Source organism: Panthera leo, chromosome B2, assembly GCF_018350215.1.
Source record: "Panthera leo isolate Ple1 chromosome B2, P.leo_Ple1_pat1.1, whole genome shotgun sequence".
Classification (NCBI taxonomy): domain Eukaryota; kingdom Metazoa; phylum Chordata; class Mammalia; order Carnivora; family Felidae; genus Panthera; species Panthera leo.
Genome location: NC_056683.1, coordinates 21,778,023 through 21,797,736, shown reverse-complemented (window position 1 = coordinate 21,797,736; position 19,714 = coordinate 21,778,023). Strand labels below are relative to the sequence as shown.

Here is a 19,714-nt window from a genome sequence, read left to right as displayed (position 1 = left end):
GACTAATGATGACCCAGGACCAAAGCATTTTTAATTTTCTAAGGCAATACAAGCTCCTTTACAAATTCTCAGCCTGTTGTAGATTTTGCATAAACCTGGCTCAATGACTCCCACACTTTCATGTAATAATCATTTAAGAACCCAATTAAGAAGGCCTTCTCCCAGCTCCCCGGACTGCTCCAAAACTCTGATCCCACGGGTGGCTGACATTTGCATATTAGCAAACATCCTGAGAGCTCCAATCTGTGTGGACCCCGGAGACCCCCAGTCTGAGAGAGGCCACCCTCTGTAATGTCTATTTCATTATTTCCCATCACACTGCTGTTTCCTGAGTCTGCCCCAGGTTCCTGGAGATCAATTCAATTTCTTCTCTTTCTCCCCAGCACCGTCTTCTTCATTTCCATTTCTGGAAATCCAATCAGCCCGCCAATTCACAGGCTATATTTTGAGAGTTACATTAAGTATTTATCTGCAGGAATTCAGAAATAAGTTGGTAGGGACAAAAACTTAAACTTTCTTTCCTTTCTGATTGTCAGAAGTTATGTATCTCTTGGAGGGAAGCTGAGCAGCCAAGACCAAAAGGTCTTACAGGAGAAATAAACTTGGAAGCAAATCATTTCACCTTTTGGGCCCCAATTCCTCATCAGTGACTTAATATTGGCATTGTTTGCTGCAGTAGCCACTAGCCACATGTGGCTATTGAACACCAGAAATGTGGCCAGTCCAGAGTGAGATGTGGGCTTTGTTTTTAACTTTTGTTTATTTTTGAGAGACAAAGAGACAGAGAATGAGCAGGGGAGTGGCAGACAGAGAGGGAGACACAGAATCTGAAGGAGGCTTCAGGCTCTGAGCTGTCAGCACAGAGCCCAATGTGGGGCTTGAACCCACGAACCATGAGGTCATGACCTGAGCCAAAGTCGGACACTTAATCAACTGAACCACCAAAGCACCCCTGGAATGAGATGTGTTTTATGTGTGGAATACACACTAAATTTGAAGACTTTGTAAAAAAAAAAAAAAAAAAAGTATGAAAAAAGGAATTCTAAATATCTCATTAATACTTTTTATATTGGTTACATATTGAAATTACATGTTTAAGGTGTGGGTTAAAATATATATACATTACTAAATTAGTTTCATTTGCTTCTTTTTCCTTTTTGTCAAATGCGGCTACTAGAAAATTTTGAATTATGTATGTGGCTCACGTTATATTTCTATTAGACGGTGCTGACCTAAAGCTATCCAATATGATCACCACTTGTCACATGTCTGTATTTAAATCATTTACATTTAAATTAAATTAAAAATTCAGGTCATCAGTCACACTAGCCACATTTAGCTAGAGGCCACCATATTTGATGATGCATATGTAGAACATTCCCATCTTTGCAGAACATCATTAGACATCACTGATCTAGTAGTTTCTACATTGCTTTAATTTTTTTTAACAGTCTATCCTGAATTCAAGTGTGTGAATTTGTGTTGGAAATTTCACTCTCTAGCCCAAGACATAAGCCCAACCAAGTACCTTCTCTTTTGCTGAAATCCTGGGTTATGCTGGTGCCATGGTTCTGAAGGGCCCTTTGTCGGGGACCCAAATCCAAACAAGCCATCACTCTTGACCCCTTCTCAAGTTGATCACCTGGAGCCTCTTTTCTTTATCCAAGACCACTGTGTAAGTTTCCTACTACTGTAACAAATGACCACAAATTTAGTAATTTACAACACAAATTTATTCTCTTACACTACTGGATGTCAGAAGTCTAAACTCAAAGTGTCACTAGGGCCATGTTTCTTCTGGAGGCTTTAGGGGAGAATCCATTTCCTTGACTTTTTCAGTTTCTAGAGGATGCTGGCATTCCTTGGTATTTATCCATCTTTGTGATCTCACTGAACTCATCCAGGTAATCCAGGTTAATCTCCCCATTTCAAAATCCTTAATGTAATTGCATCTAGAAAGTCCCTTTTGCCATGGAAGATAACATACATATTCTGGGGATTAGGATAGGGACATCTTGAGAGTCGGCACTCCTAGCCTGCACAACTCCAAGTGGAAAACCAATCCATCCTGTCTGACCTCTGCATACCATGTGAAAAGGTCAAATAATTGGGGTGCCTGGGAGGCTCAGGTGGTTGAGTGTCCGGCTTGGCTCAGGTTATGATCTCACGGTTTGTGAGTTGGAGCCCCGCACTGGGCTCACTGCTGTCAGCACAGAGCCTACTTTGGATCCTCTGCCTCCCTCTCTCTCTCTGCCCCTCCCCTGCTCATTCTCTCTCTCTCTCTCTCTCTCAAAAATAAACATTTTAAAAAACCTTACTTTTTATTTTTTAAAAAAAGCCAAATAATTGTGTATAATCCAAGGAAAACTCAAACTCTATATGTTTTCAATGAAAATACCCTCACAGAAGTCAAACAGTTTGGAGACTTCACAGATGATACAGTCACTGATTTACCTGAGGAGAGATAACGAGTTTTTCTGTTAGGGGACCATATCATTGCTAAGAAAAGGTTTGCCTCGTTGGGCCATTATTGTCACCCTATCCAAGACCCCATAAAGCCCCCACCTGTCATAGGACCCTACTCACAACAGAAGCTATTTGGCTAGAAGTCAATTCCATGACCCATTTGCTGGAATCATTCTGGCAGAGGAAGAAGATAAGATGGCAATGAGACATTTATAAAAATGTATTATTAAGAGGAAGCCAGTGTGCTATTAGGAAAAAAAAAAAAAAGAATAGGGATAACAACAGGCACATCTCTGAATCACCAGAGAAGCGTAAATCACAGGACCATGAACGAGTAAACCTTGGAAGGCTTCTCACTTCATAGTTTTATAAGTGATCCATTGCAAGTACACAGTGAATGTTTTCAAGTTGTAAATAATAATAAGTTTCTCTAGTGGAAAAGGCCAAATGGAAGTTCTCATAAGCCCATTTGAAGGAACAGGTAAAGATATCAAAGTAGCATAAGCAAAGCTAAGATGTAGTAATCCAAACTCTAATCAGATACTTATGAGCTCCAAAGTACAGCTGTTAATTCTGAAAAAAACCACAGCTATGATGCCCAGAGCTTTATGGGGTCTCAGACAGAGTGACAATAATGGGCCAAAGGGGCCAAATGACATGCTGGACATCTCAAGATACGTTTGGAAATAAAATTGAACATGTTCGAACTACTGAGCTCCTAGTAGCAACAGAAAAAATTCTCCCAATAAAAGGGTCATGTGATATGCCAGGGAATCCCAAAAGTTCGAATCAGTGAATGGAAGACACTTTGTTTATTACAATGCTCCACTGCTCAGCGACAGGAAGTGTCCATGTGACTGAATGAAGAAACCAGAAACTAAGAGGCTAGCTGTGCACCTCTCCCTCTCCTTCTCTGCTCCCTCTTCCCTGAGCTTGTCAGCTCCCTCACCTCCACACACCCAAGGAGGTCTTCACCTCCTTGTCCCTTTCTCCCAACTCCCATCCTCTCCAAAGCACGAGGCTCCGAGCCGTCTCAGGGACAACCAAGGCATTCATTCTTCTTCCTGCTCTTTGGCGTAGAAGCCAGTCAGAAAGCAGCTTTCAGGGTGTTCACATTGTTCCTAGGCTGGGTGGCTCCAACATTAGACTCAGACCCAAATATATCAGCAGCCAGCTTTCTAGGACTAGCTTTTATGGGGCCTCAATAAAAGGTTCACCTTCTGCCAGGAAGCGTTCCTAGTTTGGGGTCCCCCCGCAAAGTCAGAGACAAGGACTTGAGGGTGAGTAGTTATGCCAGAGAGGAGGAAAAGCCGGGAAGGGATAAATGGGAAGCTGATTTCCAGTGTGAGAACTGGGGCTCAGTCCCACTGGGATCCTTCGGGAACCGCAGTGTGCATCTCAGAATTGCCCCTCTGAAAGTCAGGAGGCTGCGGAATACATCCCCAGATTCCAGTCCTTGTGGGTTGAAGGCCTGCAGAGGATAACGTCCCTGCACTTCCTGGTTGTCCTACATGGGCTGCTGTGCAGTGGGAAAGTGTAGAGAGGTGTGAGCTCCTGACCTGGGATAATGTCAGAGGCATGGCTGATGCCACCAAGGCTGCCATGATTTCAAAACTGGCTAGGGGATGTGGCCGGGACACCAGAAGTATCTGCAGGTGGGGCCCAGCCCAGCCCCAGCCTGCAGAGTCTGGCCCCGTGGGGTAGGAGCTGTGTTTCTGCTTCCAATCACCCACCCCCTCGGCCAGGGCTGCCTGTGCAACTATACTCAGAGACTGAGATCACTTGTGAGGTGATACAGGCATGCTTACCTGGTGGCAAGCCCTCAGGAGGGACATAAGAACTGCAGAGGCTCTAGAGACTAATAGGTGAAATGGCCCAGGAGATGGAGAAGCTGACAAAGTACCACACCACACACACACACACACACACACACACACACACACACACACACACTAAATAAATAAATTAATAATAATAATGATGATGATGATAGTAAATAAAAATTGGGCCTGGGCCTGAGCCTAGCCTGGGGCTATCTGCCCAAACTATCTGGAATCCATCCCTTGAAACCTGGATGAAACCTCCAGGCTTTCAGGCCCCCAGGGAGTCTATCTGCAGCCACACTCAACCTGGAGGCAGGGGACCCTGTTCCAGATCCCCACGCAGGCAGGCTCATTATCGATTTAAATGAGTGCCCTAACCAGCAGCTAGTGCCCTGTGGGACCAAGAAACACGTTCCACACCCTGCAAGGTCAGAGACTGAAAAAAGCAGAGCTAAAACCAGGGAAGAGATGAGGACTGGTGCCTGGGCCTGTGCCACCTACAGACTTGGGCCTCTTTAAAGAAATGCCCAGAGGCAGAGAGAGGAAAGAACAATATATTTAGAGCTCACCAAAATGTAGTAATATACTCGCTCCCTCTCATTCCTGAGACGAGGCTTTTGGTCTGTTTGGAATGTTCTCTTCACTGTGGGACCACTGCCCACAGGAGCCTTTGTATGGGGCCTTCCCAGGTCCTGAGGTGCTCCCACTCCTGGAGGACAGGGTGAGGGCTGTGCCCTCCTAGTTCAACACAACCCCACAAAGATTCCCCCGACTGGGCCTGGCAGGTGAGAAAAGGCTCAAAGCTGAGCAAATAAATAAATGATCATTTTTTTAAGTCTTTGTCAGAATATACTAATGGGCCGACTTATCATAAATTATAACTCTAAGCAGTTTTACACTGTTGAGCACCCTAATAATGCTGAAATATTGATGACATTTTTGTAATAAATTTGGAAGACTGGAGGCAATTGCAAGAAGGCACTAGCAAGGGCCAGGAAACGGGGAGGACTTCTCCCACAGAACCCACGCCTACAGGGAGCACTTCCAGGCCAGCACCCGCACTGGTGGCTGAGGACAAAAGGCTATAGAGTGGGAGGCAGCCCTGAGCCCCTCATCCATCTGATCCAAAACCCTTTGGGAACTTTTATTTCCACAATTTAAAAATCAATTTCCTTTCTGAAAAAGACACTCTGTGCCAACCACACAAAGATTTGGGTCAAAAACAAAGCCAATTCGCAGAAATGACTTCATGGGCTCAGAACCGGGGAGGTGGATTTCTTTAATCCACAGCACACTAAAAACTGATAAAGATTTCAAATGGAGGAAAGGAAGGAGTGGGCACAGATATACTGGGGCTCTTTTTATAGAACGGGAGTGTGAGAATGTTAATTAAAGGAATCTCAGAATCAGGGAGGATCTGAGAATGGAAGGGGCGAGAATTTAATTTTAGGTGTTGTTTCATTAGGTTAAAAAAAGAAGACAGTTTCATGAGCTACCTGCAGCCATGCTCCGGAACTTCATGGATCCCCCAAAAAGCTCTAACTGAAACCGTAAAGTGTAAGAGACAGATTTAATGAAAACCCCCTTGGCCCAGTAAAGAACCCCTTTATTTGAAACATAAATTCGCAAATCTTGGAGCATTAAATAAGCATAATAGAATGTTAGATGTCACTCTAATGTTATCCTTCAAAGAGTTGTCCTCATGCATTTCTTTAAAACAAAGGCACTCACAGAATTTACTGGTTGTTAGCTCTGCCAAAAGGTTCCAAAACCTAGGCCTGGTGTGTTCCTCAGCATCCAAGTGAGTTTTCATTACGTCACCCTTCTTCACATCCAGTGAATAATAATACAACTAATAACAGTAACAATAACTAGTGATTCTGCCCTTACTGGGGACCCCACTCTTCTCATCAAGTTTATACACAAGTTCTCTGGTCCTCTCAATGCCCTGCAGGAGAGTCAGTCCCATTTCTATCTTGCAAGTGCAGAAATTGAGTTCCAGAATGGATGTTCAGCTGAGGAATGGGAGAGCTGGGTCCTAAACCCAGGTCTGTCTGCTTCCAAGGTCAAGTAATTTGCACTATGCCACCTTAGAACAATCAGTAGAGGCACAAAGCAGGGGTAAAATGTTTCCAGGGGAACCCAACCAGACCAGACACAGACAGGCACACTCCCTCTCTCCATTCTTGGGCTCTGCTCCTGGGCTGCACTGCATTCCCATACCTTGATGGCCAGCATGAATGATTTTGACTGGTTCATGCCCACAGCATTCACAGTCCTTGAATTGTGGGTAGCAGAAACAAAAGCAGACAACAAAAGCAAAGGGATTTTCTGAAAGGCTATCTAGGAGCCACAGACACAGTAAGAAGGCTGCAACCCCAGGCAGACAGTGAACAGCTCTAGATACCAGTGAGTAGAAATCAACCATCTTTTGACAGAATAGATTGGTCCTGGGTCTCATTGTCTTCTTGCTGAGATTATTCTGGCTTGGGTAAAATAACATCCCCTGGGGAAGAAAGAATTTCCTAAAAAGGAACAGTGTACTGGTAGTTGGGCCACTGCATTGCACAACTCCAGGGGGCACCACTCACATAAATTATAATGTGAATGGTACGCCCTCAGGTTGCACAGTATGCCAGCACTACAATCCAATCCTAGGCAGCCTGAGCTCTCTGCACTTGTGAGATACACCACCCACATAGGTATTCAGCTCTCCTCACACAGTTAACTCACTCCTCACACAGTTAACATTCAGTGTAGCTAGTCATTGTATCTTTCTCAGTTGCACCGGAAGATTCTCAAGGATAAGATCCAGAAGTTCAATATCTCTATTTCCAAAATCATCTTGTATGGAAAAGTAGTTTCCAATTAAAGTTTTGCTTATATCCACAACCAAGTATCAGTTTCCTTTCAAAAGTAAATGGATCACTTCGTTTAGTGCAATGAAATAGGAAGGCTGTCCATCTGGCATCCACCATGTTTGTGCGTTCTCCTTGTGAGGTACAAGAAATTGACCAAGGGAAGGAAGGATGGATGTGTTGGGGGCACGAGCATTTAACAGAAGCCAAAGTCTATGCAAAGAATGGGTCTCCTGGTAGAAGTTGAGGTTCAGATTGCCTGGAGAGGCCTTTTTCAAAAAAGGATTACCCTCATGCCCCTGATAGTATTCTGTGTGGGCAGCTGTTCACACACCAACCATGCTGCCCTTGGCCCAAAACCTCATTTCATGGAGATTTTGTTCTGTCTCCAAATATTTACTGAGCAGTGGTTAGGCACCAGGGGATATATGAGACAGAAGTCACTGTGCCATTAAAAGAGCTGAATACCTAATGCCACCAATAAGGGTCACCTGGGTGGCTCAGTCAGTTAAGCGTTTGACTTTGACTTCTATCATGATCTCATGGTTCATGAGTTCAAACCCTGCATGGGGCTCTCTGCTGTCAGCACTGAGCCAGTTTCAGATCCTCTGTCCCCCTTTCTCTCTCCCGTCCCCCACACATTCTCTCTCTCTCTCAAAATAAATAAGTAAACTTTTAAAGAATATATTTAAAAAACACATAGTGCCATCAATAAACTAATAAGCATTTTTTTCTCCTCCATTCTCCTCTACCATCCCTCCACCCTCACCACCATATTGGCTGCTCTGCTGGCTCATTCCCTAATCCGGTCTCTCATGTAAACAGCCCAGGTCCAGAGCCCTCCAGCAGGGAGAGGATTACAATAGCAGGAGCAAGAATGAAGTTGCTTGACAAACCCATGTCCTGGCTCTGTATCTGCTCATTCAACAACCTCTACAACAACCCTATATTGCACCCTGCTGTGTGTTAGATTCTGCAATGTACCGGGAGCTATGCAAACAAGAAGGCACGGGCTACTGCAGGAAACAGCCTGTAAACAAACGATTACAATTCTGGGTGGCCAATGATTCAAATGTTTCACATAATATTCTTGTCTCCTGTTGTATCTAGCACCTGGCACAGTGCCTGGCCTGTATTGGGCGGATGCCCTGTAGAGTGGATTGGTGAGTGAGTATATTAATGGCAAATACTTACTGACTGCTCCCCATGCGCCAGATCTATTAAAAGAGTTTTACTTGTATTAACTCATTTGATTCTCACAACAACTCTGAGGTGAATATTATTATAACCTGCCCATGTTTCCTGATGAGGACACTGAGGCCCAGAAAGATTAGGTGACTTGGCCAATTAGTAATAAGAAAAGACAAAATTCAAACCCAGCACAGACAATCTGACCCCAGAGCCTGTGCTCTTAGGCACCGCTTATAATGTGTTAAGTGCATGGGGCTGGGGAGTCACAGAGGAGGCAGTCACAGCCCATCACCACCATAATGTCTCAGCTGATTCACCTCCACTACCATTTTCCAACTACCGTTTCCATCATTCCACCTCAACCCCTGACTCCCACGTCAATGCTGTGTGTTGTCATCATCAGAAAATGCACCACTTCTGAAATCTCATTGTGAAGCCTTCTGCCATCTGCCTTCACCATGTCCTTCCAGCTCACCCATTCTAGGACCTTGACAGCCATGATGGAAACTCCATTCAACGAACTCTACCACTGTTTCTACTATCAACCCCCACCCCCACCTCCATTTTCTTCCTTACCTTCCTTAGATTCCATGGTCTGTTATTATAAGCTTTCCCCAATCTATTCCCAACAGTCTTGACTTTCTCTCCTTACCATTCTTGCTCGGTAAAACTACCCAACCATCTACCCTCTCCATTATTGCATCAGAGCTACTGAATGTTGTCTCATTCCCTTCCCCCAGGGCTTAGCTCAAATATCATCTCCTTAGAGATAACCAGCCATCCAACCAAACTTGGCGTCTCCTAGTTTGTTATTTTAGCAAATTACTTATTGAGTGCTTTCCAGACACCGGTATTAGAGCTTTACATTGATTAATCCTTTGGTTCCTCAGAGCTCAGGCAAGTGGACACTGTTATTATCATTATTATACCCATTCTGAAAACAAGGAAACTGAGCCCACAGAGATAATGACTGTCCAAGATGAAACAGTTATCACAGGTGGTCTCAGGATTTAACCCCAGGCAGCCCAGCTCCAGCCTGGCCTCCTAACCATCTCACCATCTGCATCTCTTACACCACCTACATGTCTCCTTCTAGCACTTTCAACAATCCAGACACTGCCTTGTTTAGTTATTTACATGTTGTCGATGTTCTTCCTAGAATATGAGCAACTGTGTGAACAGAGACCTTCTTTCCCAATCTTAGATCCCTATTGAATAGCAAGCACAGATAATAGGAGCAAATCATTTTTGTTTAATATGACTGAGTAACATTTGTCTGTTTTGTATATGTTTCAGAGCAGATTTATTATGCTGGCCCCATCAATAATCCTGGATTTGAAATTCTCGAGGTAAGGTTTTGGTTTTCTGCTCTGTTCTGTTACTTAATTATTGTATCGAGCAGTTTCTTGAGTTTAAATTTCAATAGTTTAAACATTTTCCACTGACCCCTACCAAGAAAACCGTTCTTCAGTAAAGCTGATACCTCATGATGGGTACTCACAAACGCTTAACACACTGGTTTTACCTTTTTGGTTATAACATTTTATGTCTGTTGGACCCTCTGGGATCCCCTGGGCAGACAGCTCCCACGGAGAGGGAGGCCCTCATCCTGTCCTGCAGGATGGTTGGTATCTGAGGGTACTGCATGGGCTAGAGCTGCTGGGGCGTGAGCTGTCTGTGAGGCTGGCTGTTCAGAGAGAGGAAGACACACACACACACACACACACACACACACACAAGCGTGAAGGGTAAAGGCCCACAGGTACCAGCCTTACACTATTATTAGTGGGCTGTCACCAGGTGAATAAAATGCCCCCGCCCTGAGCATTCACCGGCAGGGCTCACAGCTAAGGGTCCAGTTTTCCACAAATTCCTTTCCGCAAAATAATGTGACCTTCTTAAATGGCTGAACTCAAGCAGCTCTGACATGAGCAATACATTTTCAATATGCTACTCCTGAGAGAATCTTACGGGACATCATAAAAGGAATCACAAGGTTGTAATAACTTTCTTTTTTTGTTTGTTTGTTTGTTTCAACTTTAACCTCTCTGCTTTCCAGATGCCAAAACCCATCTATGGCTCTGGGAAAGGGTTTCCTTCTGCGTAAAGAATCTGTTTAACTTTTCATTTATCTTGTGTGTGTTTCCTTTCTGTCCCAGGCTCTGGGTTCCTAAGGTGCAAGCCGTACTGTCTCTAGAACATTCTCTAGCTGTTGCTCCCACAGATGGGAAGTCTGCGGCTTCACCTTCCCCTCTGGGGTTCTCCAGAGTCTTCTCTGCTGGCATTTCATTGAAATATTAGAGTCTTGCAAACTCTCTTCACTTCTAGGATGTGGAACCAAAATTCTCCCAGTTAGTTTTTTCTTTAAGTCTTTGCTACTTGAATTCTTTTTTCTTCCCCGATTTCCTCCTGAACCCCTCCCTTCCCCCTTCCCCTGGCAATTGGCTTAAAATTTGCAAACAATTGATTTTCATCTGGCATTCCTGGCTTTTTAATTTTATATTATTTCAATTTATTTACTTATTTTGAGAGAAAGAGCATGAGCAGGGGAGGGGCAGAGAGAGAGGGAGAGACAGAATCCCAAGCAGGCTCTGCATTGTCAGCACAAAACCCGATGCGGGGCTTGAACTCACGAAACGTGAGCCGAAATCAAGACTGGGACACGTAATCGACTGAGCCACCCAGGTGCACCTGCATTATTGACTTTAAAAAAAAAAAAAAAAAAAGCAGCTCCCCTCGGGAGTTGCTATGACCTGGAGGAGGGGAAAAGAACTTCCTAGAGGCACAGAATCCTTTTGAAAGAAAAATCTGGCAGAGATGTAAAAAAGCTTTACTGCATTCCCCTAGGACGCTTGGGTGAGCTCAGGATCTGCATTCCTCAACCAATAAGGGGTGCTCAGGCATGTCACCTGGTGTGAGGACAAAGCCAGGCTCAGGTGTCCTGGCCATGGGCATGGCTGCTTAAGCATCTACTGGTCCCCTTTGGCTGGTCCTCCCATCTCTTCCTCATCTTTGGGGCCTAGGAAGCAGAAGCCTGGCCAGCCCTGACTGTGCCCCAGCCTGCTGACACCTGGCCAGAATCAACAGGGGACATCACCCAAGTGGGACACATGCAACCTGTCACGTATGCAGCAGAGGCAGCTGGAGGCCTTAATCTCAACATGAGCTCCCACGCTGGCGGGGGACCAGCTGCAGCCAGCCCAGGCTTCCTTGGCAGCCAGCCAGCCAGCAAGGCTCAGAGACTTTGCTTCCTAATATGGGACAGAGACAGTGTGAAGCCTTCTGGTTTTAAAAGACCTGCCCCGGATCCCCTCCTCCCACCAAATCCCCCAGAGATGGGCCTCTGTGCTAATTCTATCCCTGTTCGGCTGAAAACTTTTCCACTCAGCAGTCAATCTGCAGTGTCTTGGTATTATTTGCTTTTCAACACAGCCAGTCCTTTGGCCCAGACTGAGGTCCTGCCTGGAACCCTGCATCTCCAGGACTGCTGTTTTCTGAATTAGAATTTAGAGGCCTTTTGGGGTTCCAAAGTACGTGGACAGCTTACAGGGATGGTCTAATTTGCGTAAGTGCTAAGGATATAACTATAAATTCCTGACTCGTAAATTTAGTGCTCTCAACAGCACAGAGGCTGCTGCTCTCTGTCCCTTGTCCCTCCCTACTCTGCCCCTCCTGTCCTCCTAGCATGTCTCTCCACCTGCCTGAGGATGAGCACAGTTGCCTAAATACCCTTACCTCCTAAACCAGACTATGCATATCTTGGAGGTAGGTATGCACGTATGTAATGTAAGCAGTAATTCATCATCTAGAACCTTCCTGCAAACACTACATCTTTTCTTAGGCTTATAAAGCAATAATGAAAAATTCATTTGGTTTTCAATAATTATGTAGGGTGTGTACCTGAAGGCACAGGGACTCTAAAAGAAAAGTGGACAGGAATGATGGCAATGATGGTGGCACAAACAGATGCAGGTTCCCATTGCTCTTTACTCAGAATTAATTCTCTAACTTTTACACTGCTTTGGTGAAATTCCTAAACTGCTTCTGAAATCACAGCTGCTCCTGTTTGGGTGATCAGCCTCAGGGAGCCCCGCTGTCGCTGTCGCAGGATCCTCCAGCTGAATGGTGCCCTGCGGGACGGCTGTAAGCAGCCTTCCCCCCTCAGCCACCATCCAGTGCACAGCCTGGCTCTGCCCAACGCAATTTTCATTGTTGGAGAATCCACTCGCTCCTGGACCTTTGCTCATTGCTAGATAGTTGTTCTTTTCTTTTCTTTTCTTTTTATTTTTTTTAATGTTTATTTATTTTTGAGAGAGAGAGAGAGAGAGAGAGAGAGAGAGAGAGAGAATGAGTGGGGGAGGGGCAGAGAGAGAAGGAGACAAGAGCATCTGAAGCGGGCTGTGCTCTGACAGCCTAACTTGGAGCTGGAACCCACGAACCCTGATATCATGAACTGAGCCGAAGTCAGACGTTTAACTGAATGAGCCACCCAGGCGCCCCAAAAGTTGTTCTTTTCTAACAAAAACTACCTCTCATGCAAACTCCATCCAGTGTTCTGATTTCTTCCTTCCCTCTGGCTTCTACAGATTAAACCCCTTTCCTTCTCTGGATGACAGGCACTTCAAAGATGTGCCAGGAATCTCTTGAGATCCTTCCCTCTTGGGCCCTTTGCCCTGCTTCCCACTAAGTCGTGCCACCCAGAGTGCCTCTTCTCCAGACGGGTGAGTCTGCAGACCTGCCACCACCGTGTGGCCTCTGGGGGCTTGGGGCGGGGCTTAGCCACTGAGCAAACACATGGGTTTTTCTGCGATTCCATATATAGCCCAGCTGCTAACCACAGACGAAGGGAGTCCTCTGTGGAGTGTGGTTGCCAGAAAGGAACCCTAAAAGGTGGTAGTACTTTTTCTGATAGAGCACTGTGGTTTCGTGCGGGTGAATCTTGTGTCTGGAGGTCTTCTCTGTCTTCCCTGGATCTTCCAATTGCTCAGGCCAGAGTCTTCAGAATCACCCACAGCTCCTCTCTTTCTCTGCCACCCACATGGGTTTCCTCAGTAAATCATATGAGCTCTTCTTTCAAAATCTATGCAGAATCCAATCTCTCTTCTCACCTCCCCCATCCACTACAGGCCCGAGTGGTCTCCTACCTGGTCTTAACTGCTTATACTCTCTGTCCCTACAGTCTTTTTTCAGAGGGCGGCCAGAAGGATCTTCTTAACATGTACACATGATCAGGCCACTCCTCTGGGGAGGAGGCTCTCATGACCTGCGACCCTTTCCAAGTGAAAGCCAGTGTCTCCCTACCATGGCCTGTGAGGCCATCCCTGATTCATGTCCTTCCCCCACTTCCTGTGGTTCTGTCTCCCTACAGCCCCTTGGGCTTCCTCGCAGTTTCTGGAATGTGGGGCCCAGCCCTCAAAGTAGCTCTCCATCTACTTCAGGTCTTTGCCCAAAGGTCACCTTTGCAGCAAGGCCTGCCTTGACTACCCTACTTAAAACTGCCAACCGGCACAAGCCCAGCCCCACCCGGCCCGGCCCTGCTGTCCATCCCCTTCCCCGCCTGCATTCTCTCTGTGGCATCAGCACACACAATGCATGCACAGTGAAGTATCTCATGCATTGTCTGCCTGTCCTGGTGAGGCCCATAAGCTCCACAACGTGAGTTCAGTTTCCTTGGTTCTACTTCATCCCCAGCGTCTAACACACTGCCTGCACATAGAAGGTGCTCAGTGACTACCTGTCGAATGATTGACTGATTGCTCTGGGAGTCACACACGTCATGCTTTCCCTGTGTCCCTTCCAGGGAGAATACCAGGTCTTGCTGGAACTGTATAATGAGAAGCGCTCCACCGTGGCCTGCGCCAATGCTACGGTCATTTGCTCCTGAGAAGCTAAGACGCGGAGCACACTCTGTCTCGTGGGAACTGCAGGCTGCCCACACTGAACCTGCTCTGGAAGAAACACCAGTCGACGACAGAGAGGCTCACCCGAGGTGCAGGTGCAGATTTTAGCCCCAGGGGTCAGACGTCCCCAGACTCCACAGGTGTACGTGCCTCTAAAGGAGCCTCCTGATGGTCGCCAGCCCATGGGTCCACCCTCCTCCAAACGGCCAGGCTCTCCTGCCTCTCAGCTCCTCGGGAGCACTTCTTCAGTTACCCAGAATAAAGAAATCTGGCCCACAGTCGCTCCTGATGGTCTGTTCAAAGGATCTTAGTGCCATACTTGAGTTACAATGTAATTTCCTCCAGACAGGGTGCCAGGTGCTGGCGCAGCGTAAGTAGTTCTGAGATTCAGGAAGCTGACGTCCTGAGGATATTGGGAAAATATGCCCCTTCTCCTCCTCCTTCTCCCAGGCAAGTCCCAGGCCCTTTGGCCGCGAGGGCTGAGGAGCCGATGAAACCCTACAGAGTGACATCAAAGTCCCACCTACCAAACCTCATTACATCTTCACCCCAAAAGCCTTGGCTACCCCTGGCCTCAGCACACCATGGCTCTCAGTAATGCATTCATTCATTCTCCATGTGTAACTACTGAACACTTAAGTACCAGGCCCTGTGCTCAGCACTTAGGATTCTCCAGGGAGCAAAACAGACACTGTCCCTGCCTCGTCAAGTGTGCGGTCCCTTGAAATATTAAAAAGTCATGTTGATCGGTGTGGACACATCCATTCACGCACAGAAACCTCTCCTTCAATGCCCTCTGCAAAGGAGCCGGTTGCTGTCTGCTGTTAGAGCCGTTTTGGCAGCCCTGTGTTTTTCTGTCCCAGGATGTGCAGAATCGCACGGTGGGCTCCACATCCCTGACACCATCCTGTGCCCTCCTCCCCTACCCCAATCCTTCCAGTGTCCCTCAGCCCAGCATCTGGCCCTCTTGCTCCTACTGGGGAACTGGCATAGGGTGACTGGGTGACTTTGTAGGTCTTTGATATCCACACAAATGCCACTATGTTAGAGATTAAGACAGGAAAACTACAGAGTTTAAAAATGTTCATTGCTATTAATTACCATCCGCACATAATTAAACTACCCAGGATAGCAGGCTGTAAATGCCTGGGGAATTAAAACTTTAAAACCAGCATCTGAGGTTTTTTTGGCTATGGAGAAACAAAATTATAGCAGTGTCCTCACCTACACCCATAAATGCTCGGGAGAAAAGACATACTGTGGTTATGCCCCGCTGGGGAGCAAACCTCTGAATCCACACACGGGGGTGATCCTGTTATGTACACAGATGGCATTCCCTCAAGAGAGACATGCCCCTGTTTCCTTTCCCATAACACGCAGTAAAAGTCGTGTGGAGATTCTGGGCACTCACACGTTCCAACAGCTCAGGACAGTGGTCACAGCCTTCCAGAGGCAGGGACAAGTAGAAACAATCTCACTTCTTATTTTTCTGCAATTTCCCTTCCTATTCTTTTGTCCTCTTAAAATTCATTGACAATGCGTGTGTACGTGCACGCGCACACGTGCGCGTGAGCATGAGACAGAGAGAGAAAGAGAGAGGTTCAGATCTCTGGGTTTGGGTTAAACAGGGGTTTCCGTGTACGGGGCTGGCCCTAGCCATGACTGAGTACACATGAATACACAGAGGCTGCACTAAAGGATTGACTTGAGAGGAAACCAAAATGTTTCTGTGTCCTGTCACAGGCCTTAAATTTCACCATGAGTTTCATTCCTGCAAGCTGAGAAAGTTTTTCACTGGTTCCGCGTCTCCTATTAAAACACAAACTGGGGCCGCCTGGGTGGCTCAAATCAGTTAAGCATCCAACTTCGGCTCAGGTCATGATCTCGCAGTTTGTGAATTTGAGCCCCACGTCGGGCTCTGTGCTGACAGAGTGGAAACTGCTTGGGATTCTCTGTCTTTCCTTCTCTCTCCGCCCCTCCCCGCCCTCTCTCTCTCAAAAATAAATAAGTAAATGAACATTTAAAAAAATAGTAAAATAAAATACAAACCATCTTGGTCAGAGAAATGCCAGAATAATTATCACTATTAAACACTCTGGCAGAAAATTAATAACTAAGATGAAGTTTGGAACTGCCCCTGCAGGAAGCAAGAGTTATTCAGGGAGGGGGCTGGGCAATACCAAGGCAAGCTCTCTTGGGGTAACCCCCCCACGTGTGGGGAGGGGGGTACACTGACAAAGAACTTAAGTTGTGTCTCATCTTCTCACAGAGTTTGCTGCTGTTTCAAAATCACTATAAAACATCCTAAATAAACTTCTCAATAAAATTCCCTGAAAAAAAAAAAAATCAGTTTGATTCAAGATGATGCTATGTTTCCAAAGAACTCTTGTGGAAACAAGACAGTTCTAGGCATTTTGGTGCCCACAGGCCTCTCCTTATATTTTAAATCTCTGTGTTTACATATACAGTTAACCCTTGAACAACATGGGGATTAGAGGCACCAACCCCTCATGCAAGTAAAAACCCACATATAACTTTTGACTCTCCAAAAACTCAACTACGAAGAGCCTACTGTTGATCAGAAGCCTTACCACACAATAAGTTAATACATATTTTGTATGTTATATGTATTAAATGTTGTATTCATACAACAGAGTAAGCTAGAGAAAAGAAAATGTTAAGAAAACATAAGGAAAAGAAAATACACTTACAATACTGCACTCTATTGAAAAAAAATCAGCAAAGACATGGGCACTGGCAGTTCAAACCCATGTTCCATTTTCAATTACACATATGCATGTTGTTCCAGGGTGTGTATCTATATATTTGGTGGGAAGGGCCCAAGGCCAGCACTCAAGCACAAAGCTGAAGATCCATTTGGGCAGTGTGACCAGGTCACTTAGAATGTTTGAGCATAAGGAACAGAGACTCAACTCAGTCTTAGACATACAGGGGCCTCCTTGGCCCCTTGATTGCTGAGCCCCCACGTGTTTCTGGCACCAGCTTTGATTTGCCGCAGACACTAACACTTCTCATGGTGCTTCACCTCTATTTCTCCATGGTTCTTGCACCTCTGGCCCTCTGAATACTGCTTTCACTCTCAGTCTTTCCTATAACAGCAAATAGTTTCACACTATTTTGTCCAGTGTACAAAAGGAAAGAGACACCCTTCTCCCAAAGCCCTGCATTCCTTCTACGTGCAAAGGCTTGGGTCACATGACCTCTCCGGGCCCTTTGCTTTGGCCCTGCACTGATTGGCTTAACCTAGGTCATGTGACCCGGTACTGTGCGGGATCAGCCTCAACCCGGCTGGAACCACACTTGTCCCTAAGTGTAAACTGGGGGAGTTGGACAGGGGTAAAAGGAGAAAGGGGGGAAAGATGCCAGGAGGCCCTAGCATGTCTGGAATTAGATCAGCACTGCAGTCCTAACCCTCCCCTAGCTGCTAACCGAGTGACTTAATTCTCTAACCTTGGCTTGCTCACCTGCAAGTGTCAGCGGTGACACCTGCCTTATAGAAGTACTGAGACTTAAGAAACAATGCGTGGCAGACACTTAGAACAGAGCTTGGCAGGTGACTGAATAAAAGGGAGTTATTATGCCAAGGTGGTGCCTAGTCCCTTTGGGCTGCTGTGACAAGAGTCCCTTAACCCGAATGTTTTGTAAACAATAGACATTTATTTCTTACAGAATTTTGGAGATTGGGAAGCCCAAGATCAAGGTGCTGGCAGATTCAGTGTGTGATGAGATGCTGTTTCCTGGTTTATAGGAGCTGTGTTCTTGAACATGGAGGAAGTGCAAGGCAGCTCTCTGGAACTTTTTTCTTAAGGGCACTAAGCCTATTCATGAGGGCTAGACCCTCATCACCTAATTTCCTCCCAAAGGCCCCACCTCCAGATACCATCTCCTTGGGAGTTAGGATTTCAACATGTGACTTAGGAAGGACACAAACCATTTGTCAATAAGAGGTAGGAAGGAGATAAAGCCCCTTTCCCTAATTTACTTCTCCTGTCCCTCCTACGTGATTGAGGCAGCCTTCCAGCCCTGCCCTTGCCCATAAGCCCACATTCCTTTTGAAGTATTCAGATGATTCCTTGGCATCTAGATATCTTTCTTCTAAGTGCAGCTAGTTTTATCAGACCTGGCATGGGGCATGTCCACTGAGCCTCGTCCTGGAACCATGAACTCCAAAGAGGATTGAAGAGAAATATCCAGGTCCAAATTTCCCCCAAACAAAAACATTCTTTTTTTTTCTTTTTTTACATTTATTTACTTTTGAGAGACAGAGAGAGACAGAGCATAAGTGGGGGAGGGGCAGAGAGAGAGGGAGACACAGAATCCAGAATCTGAAGCAGGTTCCAGGCTCCAAGCTGTCAGCACAGAGCCTGACGTGGGGCTTGAACCCACAAATTGTGAGATGGTGACCTGAATCTAAATCGGAAGCTTAAAGGACTGAGCCACCCAGGCGCCCCTTCCCTAAACAGAAACATTCTAACCAGGCCAAACAGGCCCAGGAAAGAAAATGTGCATAATTCTTAATTAAATTTGTTTCTTGTAAAAGGAAAAAAGCAAAGAAAGGATACACATGCAAAAAGGAGGAACTAAATGTAACATCTGCACATTTAACAATTACATCTGCCTTCAGCGAAAATAACCCAAAATAGCTAGCAAGAGAAGGGAAAGGGCCACATCCTGATTTTAACCCGAATTGTGAGGGAGGCAGTTCATCGGGTCTCAGCAGTTCAAGTTCAGATTTGAATCAGCTGCATTTTTTGTCAGTCAGCAAAACAAGTTCCTCTAATTTCCTGATCATTTTCTCTGGCAGGCAGGGGCTCCAGGAGAATTGGGAAAGAGCTAGTTTACATCCAGTTTGTAAATAACTTCAGTGGCTCCATTTGGAACTGAAGGCTTCAGCTACCTTCCTTCGGATGCACCAGACTGAACTTTCTTCCCACCCCACCCCCCCCCTCTGCTCTCCTCTCATCCAGCTTTCCTTTAAAATGTGTGACAAAACCAAATTCTTTCCCCCAGTATCTTGGTCTCCTCGCTCCTGTGGAAAAGAATTTATGCATGGATGTTATTTCAGCTGAAAACAATGATTTCTTCCCTTAGCTGATATTTTTATGGATTCCCTGAAACCCAAGCAAGGTCTAGAAAAAAAGAAAACATCCATGCCGCAGAAGGCTGTACCATTTTATTGTGGCTTTCCCTTCTTCTATTCAGAAATGGAAGAGAATTTGAGAAGGGGCCAGAGAATATTATAGAAATGATCAAAGGGATACAACCAGGCTTCAGCATAAAGAGAAATTAAAAGGATTTTAAATGAGCGGGCTTAGAAAGGTAGCATCTGAGAAGTCAGAACAACAACAATAATAAAAATAATAATACCATGGCTTGAAAACTAACCATTATTTGACCATTTGTTATGTGCCAGACATTGATACATATACACATATTTTTCCTATCTCAATAACAG

General features: G+C 45.7%; 1 protein-coding gene and 1 long non-coding RNA gene across 4 annotated transcripts in view; one reads left to right on the top strand and one right to left on the bottom strand.

Moving 5' to 3' along the window:
- LOC122219596 overlaps window positions 1–9,056 on the bottom strand; it is a 32,697-nt gene extending 23,641 nt beyond the window's left edge. Inside the window, exons 1-2 of the long non-coding RNA XR_006202460.1 lie at window positions 8,915–9,056; window positions 1,529–1,690 (exon numbers count right to left, since the gene is read on the bottom strand). This is a non-coding gene — a long non-coding RNA (uncharacterized LOC122219596). The remainder of the gene's footprint in view (window positions 1–1,528; window positions 1,691–8,914) is intronic.
- The window catches only part of LY86 (lymphocyte antigen 86), a 60,902-nt gene extending 46,386 nt beyond the window's left edge, over window positions 1–14,516 (top strand). Inside the window, exons 4-6 of one of the 3 annotated variants that reach the window (XR_006202459.1) lie at window positions 9,635–9,687; window positions 12,925–13,059; window positions 14,139–14,223. Coding sequence is in view for 2 of the 3 variants with exons in the window: in XM_042937986.1 (XP_042793920.1) it covers window positions 9,635–9,687; window positions 14,139–14,222 (137 nt within the window). In the remaining variant the exon portion in view is untranslated. Of the gene's footprint in view, window positions 1–8,257; window positions 8,311–9,634; window positions 9,688–12,924; window positions 13,060–14,138 lie in introns of those variants that run through there. The other 2 variants (XM_042937986.1, XM_042937987.1) reach the window with 2 other exon arrangements.
- Window positions 14,517–19,714: the final 5,198 nt, after the last annotated feature.